This window comes from Oncorhynchus keta, chromosome 1 (genome assembly GCF_023373465.1).
Source record: "Oncorhynchus keta strain PuntledgeMale-10-30-2019 chromosome 1, Oket_V2, whole genome shotgun sequence".
Lineage (NCBI taxonomy): Eukaryota > Metazoa > Chordata > Actinopteri > Salmoniformes > Salmonidae > Oncorhynchus > Oncorhynchus keta.
Window position 1 is genome coordinate 12,550,151 of NC_068421.1, and position 10,815 is coordinate 12,560,965.

General features: G+C 45.1%; 1 protein-coding gene across 1 annotated transcript; it reads left to right on the forward strand.

Annotated features, from left to right (window-relative positions):
- Positions 1-1,368: 1,368 nt before the first annotated feature.
- LOC118381613 (semaphorin-4E-like) lies at positions 1,369-8,735 on the forward strand. Its single transcript, XM_035768531.1, has 14 exons — positions 1,369-1,474; positions 1,994-2,133; positions 4,381-4,440; positions 4,536-4,634; positions 4,869-4,971; positions 5,205-5,315; positions 5,547-5,698; positions 5,783-5,958; positions 6,122-6,275; positions 6,926-7,148; positions 7,368-7,486; positions 7,840-8,006; positions 8,126-8,178; positions 8,287-8,735. Exons 1-14 carry the CDS (start codon positions 1,369-1,371, stop codon positions 8,733-8,735), a joined length of 2,112 nt encoding a protein of 703 aa, XP_035624424.1.
- The last annotated feature ends 2,080 nt before the right edge of the window (positions 8,736-10,815 follow it).

Consider the following 10,815-nt stretch of genomic DNA (forward strand, 5'->3'; position numbering starts at 1 on the left):
CTAGGGTCAGGTGTGTCAGTAAGCTTCCTTTAGTGAAGGTCGGCACCACGGTAGGAAAACCTGATCCTAAATCATTTATTAAGTGTAGAAAATCTGGACCAACCACCTAAATGGGCAAAGAACAACCATTTCTCACACAATTAGGGGTAGAGGAGGCCTCCCACGATACTCAATGATGCTCACTTTACCACAGTACAGTTCCATTACCTGTTAAAGTCATTGTGGCCATCGGCCCCCACTGATAGTTCATCTGTGTTAATGTTGAACAATGTTCTGGATTAGACGGGATTATCGCCCGTTAGCTTTAACCCCTCCCACCGGCCCACACAGCCAATGGAGTGACAGAGAGGAACAATCTCTTAGACCTGTCTGCTCACATCAGCCAATCAGATACCTTGCTCTCAAGTAGATGCCCTTGAGCACTCCAACACACACACAAACACACACTGGCCACTTAATTTGCCACGTTCAGAGGGCAGCGTGTCGCTCCATCGGGATGTTTATGGTTTCCCAGAAAAAAGCAAATCACCACGGCAACGGCTGGGTGGATTTACGGCCGTAGCCCTGTCTCCCACCCTTAGACAAACCATGTATCACCCTTACACAGTTCACACACTCACACATACACTCATGTACACTCATAGTAGTTTGTATGCACAAACACACGCACACTCATACACACCACAGACACACAGACATAAACTACATTTAATTTCAATAGAGCACAATGTTATAAGGGTGTCAGAAATCATGGCTGATTTAGAGGTGAGCTTCCGTGTATGTGGTGGAAAAAGCTGGGTAATTGAGGGACAACCAGATCTCTAGTACAGTCATAATGATTTGAGGAGAGAGACAACATAGAAATGCAATCCAGATCATATTTCTATGGATGACACTGGCATTGGCTCGGCATGTAGATTGTACATTGTGTCATCAGTCTTAGAATGTGTAGCCCAACTCTACTCCTGAAAATTCTATTGTAGCTGACCCAACAATGCACAGTTTAGAATGCTGGAGTAATTCAACATTCCACCATTAAACCATATGGGACATGTTTCAGGATCAAAAGTTGTATAGTTTAAATAGAATCCAAAAGCTTTGGTCAATCTGTCCAGATCATTACACAGTTGTGTGTGTGTGTGAGGGTGATCTAGTTGAGACAATTATAATAGCAGCCATAAAGGAAAGCAATATGCCCAGACTGTGGATCCATTTCTAAATCCACTGTAGTGTACAGTTTGATGTCATAATCAACATCTCATTACCCGCATTATGACATCACACGGTCAATCCTTTATAAACAGCAGCCCAACACCAACATTAAGAGACTTGTGTGTTGCATTGACAGCTGCTGACAAGAGGACCATCATGGCTCCTCTCACTTCCCTGAGGGATTTCTTGGTCCTGTTCCTGGTCCTTATACCCCTGGGTGAAGTGTTCGCCAGCATCCCTAGGAAGACCGTACAATATGACAGTAAGCCATTATCTCTCTCCAATGCCTGTTTACATCCTTGCATGTAGAGAAATGCATCTTTTCCACTCAACTAAAGTTAGGCTTATATGGCAGCTTAGTCTAACGCTTTTTCTCAATATAAAGCATCATCTAATATGATACAAAGCCACCCAAAAGGGTTCGTTGGCTGTCCCCATGGGAGAACCCTATGAAGAATCCTTGTACAACCTGCTGTGGAACGGGTTCTATCTGGAACACTAAAGGCTTCTTCAAAGGGTTCTCCTATGGGGAGACAGCCAAAGAACCCTTTCGGGTTCTAGATATCACCTCTATTCTAAGAGTGTATTCTACATAATATTATTTGTAACAGCATTCCTAAAGACTATGTAAAAGCATTTAGGCCCATAAAAAGTATGTAAACAATATTTAAAAGTATTTAAACATAGAGAATTATGCCTCTATGTTGTAAACACAAATGTTTTATAAATGCAACATACAAGCACTCTAAGTAAAGTGTTATCATATTGTTTTTCTGTTTAGATGCTAAGATTTTCAGAGAGAATGGCATTTCAAACTATTCAACGATGACATTGAGAGAGGACCTGGGTGTCCTTTTCATTGGTGCTAGAGACGCTGTATACGCCCTGGACCTTGAGGACATCTCCTCGAAAAAGGCTGGGGTAAGGAACTCAGTCTAATCAAGGTCTTGTATGTCAATACATCCATACAGTATTGTCTGGTCTCTAGAGTATTCCTGCTGTACGTTAATGGGAATCTGTCTGTTGCTGCAGGTCTCAGAGTCTGCTGTATGTTAATGGGAATCTGTCTGTTGCTGCAGGTCTCAGAGCCTGCTGTAATGTTAATGGGAATCTGTCTGTTGCTGCAGGTCTCAGAGTCTGCTGTAATGTTAATGGGAATCTGTCTGTTGCTGCAGGTCTCAGAGCCTGCTGTATGTTAATGGGAATCTGTCTGTTGCTGCAGGTCTCAGAGCCTGCTGTATGTTAATGGGAATCTGTCTGTTGCTGCAGGTCCAGAGTCTGCTGTATGTTAATGGGAATCTGTCTGTTGCTGCAGGTCTCAGAGTCTGCTGTATGTTAATGGGAATCTGTCTGTTGCTGCAGGTCCAGAGTCTGCTGTAATGTTAATGGGAATCTGTCTGTTGCTGCAGGTCTCAGAGCCTGCTGTAATGTTAATGGGAATCTGTCTGTTGCTGCAGGTCCAGAGCTGCTGTATGTTAATGGGAATCTGTCTGTTGCTGCAGGTCTCAGAGCCTGCTGTATGTTAATGGGAATCTGTCTGTTGCTGCAGGTCTCAGAGCCTGCTGTATGTTAATGGGAATATGTCTGTTGCTGCAGGTCTCAGAGCCTGCTGTATGTTAATGGGAATCTGTCTGTTGCTGCAGGTCCAGAGTCTGCTGTAATGTTAATGGGAATCTGTCTGTTGCTGCAGGTCTCAGAGTCTGCTGTATGTTAATGGGAATCTGTCTGTTGCTGCAGGTCCAGAGTCTGCTGTAATGTTAATGGGAATCTGTCTGTTGCTGCAGGTCTCAGAGCCTGCTGTATGTTAATGGGAATCTGTCTGTTGCTGCAGGTCTCAGAGCCTGCTGTAATGTTAATGGGAATCTGTCTGTTGCTGCAGGTCTCAGAGCCTGCTGTATGTTAATGGGAATATGTCTGTTGCTGCAGGTCCAGAGTCTGCTGTAATGTTAATGGGAATCTGTCTGTTGCTGCAGGTCTCAGAGCCTGCTGTATGTTAATGGGAATCTGTCTGTTGCTGCAGGTCTCAGAGTCTGCTGTATGTTAATGGGAATCTGTCTGTTGCTGCAGGTCTCAGAGCCTGCTGTAATGTTAATGGGAATCTGTCTGTTGCTGCAGGTCTCAGAGCCTGCTGTAATGTTAATGGGAATCTGTCTGTTGCTGCAGGTCTCAGAGCCTGCTGTATGTTAATGGGAATCTGTCTGTTGCTGCAGGTCTCAGAGCCTGCTGTATGTTAATGGGAATCTGTCTGTTGCTGCAGGTCTCAGAGTCTGCTGTAATGTTAATGGGAATCTGTCTGTTGCTGCAGGTCTCAGAGTCTGCTGTAATGTTAATGGGAATCTGTCTGTTGCTGCAGGTCTCAGAGCCTGCTGTATGTTAATGGGAATCTGTCTGTTGCTGCAGGTCTCAGAGTCTGCTGTAATGTTAATGGGAATCTGTCTGTTGCTGCAGGTCTCAGAGTCTGCTGTAATGTTAATGGGAATCTGTCTGTTGCTGCAGGTCTCAGAGTCTGCTGTATGTTAATGGGAATCTGTCTGTTGCTGCAGGTCTCAGAGCCTGCTGTATGTTAATGGGAATCTGTCTGTTGCTGCAGGTCTCAGAGTCTGCTGTAATGTTAATGGGAATCTGTCTGTTGCTGCAGGTCTCAGAGTCTGCTGTATGTTAATGGGAATCTGTCTGTTGCTGCAGGTCTCAGAGTCTGCTGTATGTTAATGGGAATCTGTCTGTTGCTGCAGGTCCAGAGTCTGCTGTATGTTAATGGGAATCTGTCTGTTGCTGCAGGTCCAGAGTCTGCTGTATGTTAATGGGAATCTGTCTGTTGCTGCAGGTCCAGAGTCAGGTCTCAGAGCCTGCTGTATGTTAATGGGAATCTGTCTGTTGCTGCAGGTCTCAGAGCCTGCTGTATGTTAATGGGAATCTGTCTGTTGCTGCAGGTCTCAGAGCCTGCTGTAATGTTAATGGGAATCTGTCTGTTGCTGCAGGTCTCAGAGTCTGCTGTAATGTTAATGGGAATCTGTCTGTTGCTGCAGGTCTCAGAGTCTGCTGTAATGTTAATGGGAATCTGTCTGTTGCTGCAGGTCTCAGAGCCTGCTGTATGTTAATGGGAATCTGTCTGTTGCTGCAGGTCTCAGAGCCTGCTGTATGTTAATGGGAATCTGTCTGTTGCTGCAGGTCTACTGGCAGGTCTCAGAGGAGCAGAACACGTCCTGTAAGAGAAAGGGAAAAGATTCAGTAAGTGGACTGATTGCATGATGGGTCATCTCTCCTCTCAGAGAACTCTCTGAAGCAGTAAACTGATAGAAACAAACCACATGATCCTATTCCAGATGGAATGTCAAAACTACATCAAGACACTTCAGACTCTCCACGATGGCAGGATGTTGGTGTGTGGGACCAACGCATACAACCCCACATGTGACTATATGGTGAGTATAACCTGGACAGGACATCTCTCACCTGTTGTTTCACACGACATATCATGTAACTGTGGACCGTTGTCATATTCTGGTTGTTTACACTGAACCAACTGCAGACATATGTAGCACACCGAACCTCTGTCTGTCTGTGAGAGTCCCAACTACCTTTCAAAGTGATTACAGATCACAGCCTTAATGTACACCTCCACATCGCAACCAAACATGCATTGTGTTCTCCAACAGACCTACTACGCAAACGGAACATTGACCCTGGAAGGGAAGAAGGAAGAGGGGCGAGGGAAAGTTCCCTTTGACCCCTTCCAGAGGTCAACCTCGGTCATGGTTGGTGAGTAACAGCTGCTTTCTGATATCTACAGTACCTCCCCACAAGGACGGAGTAGTAGAAATTGTGCACCCACTATTATAAATAAAACAACTGTAAATAAAGTGTTGAAAAAAGTGGACCCACACTGAAAGTTGTGTTAGTGATGTAAAAGAAATGACTGATTAACTTCATTCACTTCTTTACGGTCTTTATGATTTCAGTTCTGATGATTGTCATTGTTAACCATCAATCAGGGACAGAACTATATTCAGCCACGGCGGTCAACTTCCTGGGTACTGAGCAGGTGTTGCAGCGTCATTCCTCCCCGGCTATCAGGACCGAACACAGACAGTCCTGGCTTAACAGTAAGCTCCAACCCCTCCGTTTTAAATGTAGTACTCCCTGTCAACCACAGAATAATGTGACAATGTGTTGATGCATTTCTTGATGCGTAGCTAAACAGACACCTGAATGTGGACATTCCACAGAGAGATACAGACATTTTAAATGTCTTACTTTATTCAATATGCTTTAAATAATGGATCCCAAGTCTGTGTTTTCAGTCTCTATGAGACAACCGAACTGTCTTTTTTCAGAGCCCTCCTTCGTACAGCTGGACGTTGTCCCCGAGAGCATGAACAACCTCGATGGGGATGACGATAAAGTCTATATGTTCTTTAGTGAGGAGGCCATGGAGTTTGACCTGCCAGCTCAGATCAGGGTCTCTCGTGTGGCACGGGTCTGCAAGGTACTCATGTCTGTTCGAGTGTTCTAATTCTGAATACTATGGTCGACCCTGACACCCGTCTCCCTCCCTGTGGTTGGTGTGCAGGGGGATTTGGGTGGTCAGAGGACCTTACAGCAAAAGTGGACGTCCTACCTGAAGGCACGTCTTGACTGCCCCGTGCCCCTGGAACCCAGCCTGCCAGCCATCATTCAGGATATCTTCCTCCTGAAAGACCAGGATTGGAGGAAGAGCGTGTTTTACGCTGTTTTCAGCCCGCAGACGTGAGTTCTACCATTTCTTTATTAGTACAGTCCAGCAGAAATTCCATACGGTCAAATCTGTGAAATCATGATCAGTTGTAGGGATGCTACTCAAATATGAACCTTCTACGAGAGAGATTCTGAAGTGGTGTTGGAATAATGAATGGTGTTTTGATGATTACAGAACCACGTCGGATCTCTCCACTGTGTGTGCGTTCAGCGTGGCTGACATTGGGAAAGTCTTCTCTGAGGGTAGGTATATGACTCAGGTGACAATGGAGTCAGAAACAAGGTGGGTTACCCACACCGGAGAGGAGCCTGTCCCACGACCTGGAACGGTGAGTAATAACATGACTTATATAGGTGACTGAATTAAACGATCATTGATTAACTTCCAGACATTGAGTGTCATGTGACAGTGTTGTACCTATGTTCCTCTACAGTACACAATTATTGTCCAAAACACTTCATCAATACGCGCATGCTGAGTCCCAAATGGTTTCCTATTCCCTACTGTACAAAGTGTACTACTTTTGAACAGAACCCTATGAGCACTGGTAAAAATGAATGCACTATATAGGGAATAGGGGGCTATTAGGAACACAGGCTTAGTTTCAAGAGTGCTTCTGTCATAATTATAAACCTACAGTATACAGTGGGGCAAGAAAGTATTTAGTCAGCCACCAATTGTGCAAGTTCTCCCACTTAAAAAGATGAGAGAGGCCTGTAATTTTCATCATAGGTACACTTCAACTATCACAGACAAAATGAGAAGAGAAAAAAAATCCAGAAAATCACATTGTAGGATTTTTAATGAATTTATTTGCAAATTATGGTGGAAAATAAGTATTTGGTCCCCTACAAACGAGAAAGATTTCTGGCTCTCACAGACCTGTAACTTCTTCTTTAAGAGTGCTTCTGTCATAATTATAGACCTATAGTATATGTGAAAGGTCTCATCAACTCTCTGGTTGTGTTGTTGTTAAAGTGTATGACCAATGCTGTGCGGGACCTCGGGATTGAGCACTCGCTGGACCTCCCTGACAAGACCCTGCAGTTCGTCCGTGACCAGCCACTCTTGGAGGGAGCAGTGCCTCCGCTGACCGGGGGGCCACTGGTGCTGCAGAGGGGAGCCAAGTTGTCGGTGATTGTTGTGGACAGAGTCATGGCCGTGGATGGAGAAATCCACCACGTTATGTTTATTGGAACAGGTACTGAACAGGTACTGAACAGGTACTGAACAGGTACTGACTATTCACAGCCTTTATCATCCACATTCACACTGTTCTGTGCTTGTGGCAGTGATTATTACTGTCTATATATGTATTCATGTACTGTGTGTATATATGAGAATTTTTTTCTGACAAAGAAAATCAATCAATGTCAGTGTTGGCTCTAGAGAGTAACTGCCGTGTCCTGCTCCCTGACAGAGGAGGGCACGGTGCAGAAGGCTGTGCAGTACGCTGCTGGTGACACCATCATTATCCAAGAGACCCAGGTGTTCCAGACTCTGGAGCCAATCAAAGTGCTGCGTCTCTCCTCTGGCACGGTAACACATTTAGTGCAAAACGTTATAAGTATATTTTTTTATTTAACTTGACAAGCCAGTTATGTACAATGACAGCCTAACGGGGAACAGCGGGTTAACTGCCTTGTTCAGGGGCAGAACAACAGTTCATTACAATGACAGCCTACCGGGGAACAGCGGGTTAACTGCCTTGTTCAGGGGCAGAACGACAGATTTTTACCTTGTCAGCTCGGGGATTCGATCGAGCAACATTTCGGTTACTAGTCCAATGCTCTAACCACTAGGCTACCTGCTTGTTCAAGATGAATAGCACCAGGTCATCCAATGAGAAGCTAACACTGGTGGTTTAGTAGTCAGTGTGTGTTTTTCTCTAGGGACAGCTCTATGCAGGCTCAGGGTCTGGAGTGGTCCAGATTCCAGTTAGGGACTGTGGTCGGTATGGGTCCTGTCTGGACTGTATCCTGGCCAGAGATCCCTACTGTGCCTGGGACACCACCTTAGCAGCCTGCTCATCTGTCCTCAACTTACCCACTGGCTCCAGGTAGGATCCTGCTCAACTCTACAACACTCTCACTCTAGAATAACCACTGTCTGCATGTACTATTGGAACAAATATGATTTCAGATGTCCTTCGAATAACAGTAGCTCTTTATCTTTCAGGAACATGTACCAAAGCCTTAAACATGCGGATGCCTCGATGTGCCCCCGATCAGGTAGGTTTATCTCTCAACTAGTGAAATACTGTGATGTATCAACATGAAGTAGGCTACATGTCAAGTTAAGGACATTCAGTGACCCCCCCCCCATGGTGTTATTTCCAGTCCCTGTGAAGCCAGTTACATTACCATTTAATGTTGGGAGCTCCATCCACCTGACCTGCCAACCAACATCCAACCTGGTACAGGTGAGCTGGCACTTTGCTAAGCAGCCCCTCCAGCTGAGAGACAGGTACCAGATGTTGAGCCAGGGCTTGTTGATAGTGAGTGCCCTAGCTTCAGACGCTGGTCGGTACACCTGCCAGAGTCTGGAGGAGGTCAAAGGTCGACTCTACACCAGGACAGAGGCTGCCTACATCCTGCAGCCCACAAAGACTCTACTGGTCCTGCAGTTATCTGTGGCTCTGCTGTCTGTGCTGCTGGGGGTTGTGGTCCTCTGGAGTGTCAGGGGACACGTCAGACTCAGGGCCAGAATTCACCCAGCAGAACCCGGCCAGAACAACAACAACAACTGGAGAACAGACCCTGGTTGTGTCCCTGGGTCTGACATCTGAGCTGGGACTAATAACTGAGACTAGGGGTGCGTTCAATTCGATTCAACGTTTGCTATGTTGCGTGACGGTTTGTACTGAACGACACGTTTCCCCAAAACGGTGCTCACCATTCTTTTTATTTTATTGTATTTTTTATTTCACCTTTATTTAACCAGGTAGGCCAGTTGAGAACACCTTTATTTAACCAGGTAGGCAAGTTGAGAACAAGTTCTCATTTACAATTGCGACCTGGCCAAGATAAAGCAAAGCAGTTCGACAGATACAACGACACAGAGTTAGTTACACATGGAGTAAAACAAACATACAGTCAATAATACAGTATAAACAAGTCTATATACGATGTGAGAAGGGAGGTAAAGGCAAAAAAGGTCGCGAGACAGCCACGTTTCCCCAAACGGTGCTCACCATTCTTAGACAGCCTTTGAGGTACGTTTGCTCCCATTTTGGTGGGTGTGACGAACTGTGGCCTGTTCAATAAGGGTGTGACTATTTGTGCTACGCACTAAACATGCGTAGCACACACCATACAATCTCCCTCTGGGCCTCAATAATCACACTGTTTTTCAGCGGGTTGTTCAGTACAGTAGCGTTTCCATTTGAATTCAATGTTGAACCCCATTCTGTCGTACTGACAGCACCCCTAGAATCACCAGCACCATTCTTTACTCATTGTTTTCCACTTAAGATCCTTGTGTTGAATGTATTTTGTGTTTTTATGTTTGTATAAATATTATATATTGCAAATATTATGTATCTTTCTAGTGTTTTTCTATATGATTAAATTATTAGATCTTATATCAAATCACAGATACCTGTATTTAGAGTCAGTCTCCACCAATCTAGTAGTCAGAGTCAGTCTCCACCAATCTAGTAGTCAGAGTCAGTCTCCACCAATCTAGTAGAGTCAGTCTCCACCAATCTAGTAGTCAGAGTCAGTCTCCACCAATCTAGTAGTCAGAGTCAGTCTCCACCAGTCTAGTAGTCAGAGTCAGTCTCCACCAATCTAGTAGTCAGGGTCAGTCTCCACCAATCTAGTAGTCAGAGTCAGTCTCTACCAATCTAGTAGTCAGAGTCAGTCTCCACCAATCTAGTAGTCAGAGTCAGTCTCCACCAATCTAGTAGTCAGGGTCAGTCTCCACCAATCTAGTAGTCAGAGTCAGTCTCCACCAATCTAGTAGTCAGAGTCAGTCTCCACCAATCTAGTAGTCAGAGTAAGTCTCCACCAATCTAGTAGTCTGTCAGTCTCTACCAATCTAGTAGTCAGTCAGTCTCCACCAATCTAGTAGTCAGAGTCAGTCTCCACCAATCTAGTAGTCAGTCAGTCTCCACCAATCTAGTAGTCAGAGTCAGTCTCCACCAATCTAGTAGTCAGAGTCAGTCTCCACCAATCTAGTAGTCAGAGTCAGTCTCTACCAATCTAGTAGTCAGAGTCAGTCTCCACCAATCTAGTAGTCAGAGTCAGTCTCCACCAATCTAGTAGCCAGAGTCCGTCTCCACCAATCTAGTAGTCAGTCAGTCTCTACCAATCTATTAGTCAGTCATTCTCCACCAATCTAGTAGTCAGTCAGTCTCCACCAATCTAGTAGTCAGAGTCAGTCTCCACCAATCTAGTAGTCAGAGTCAGTCTCTACCAATCTAGTCGTCAGTCGGTCTCCACCAATCTAGTAGTCAGTCAGTCTCCACCAATCTAGTAGTCCGAGTCAGTCTCCACCAATCTAGTAGTCCGAGTCAGTCTCCACCAATCTAGTAGTCAGAGTCAGTCTCCACCAATCTAGTAGTCAGAGTCAGTCTCCACCAATCTAGTAGGTTGTCAGTCTCTACCAATCTAATAATAATAAATAATATGCCATTTAGCAGAGTCAGTCAGTCATGTGTGCATACATTCTAATGGGTCTCGAGTACCCTGGCGTTACAAGCGCCATGCTCTACCAACTGAGCTACAGAAGGACCACAATCTATTAGTCAGAGTCAGTTTCTACCAATCTATTAGTCATTGTCAGAGTCAGTCTCCACCAATCTAGTAGTCTGTCAGTCTCTACCAATCTATTAGTCAGAGTCAGTTTCTACCAATCTATTAGTC

Bases quoted from the DNA above. Each gene is read 5' to 3' on its own strand.
- LOC118381613 (XM_035768531.1), top strand. From the start codon at position 1,369: ATGGCTCCTCTCACTTCCCTGAGGGATTTCTTGGTCCTGTTCCTGGTC. The intron at 1,475-1,993 runs GTAAGCCATTAT...TTTTCTGTTTAG, and splicing joins GAAGACCGTACAATATGACA to ATGCTAAGATTTTCAGAGAG. The intron at 4,441-4,535 runs GTAAGTGGACTG...ATCCTATTCCAG, and splicing joins AGAGAAAGGGAAAAGATTCA to ATGGAATGTCAAAACTACAT.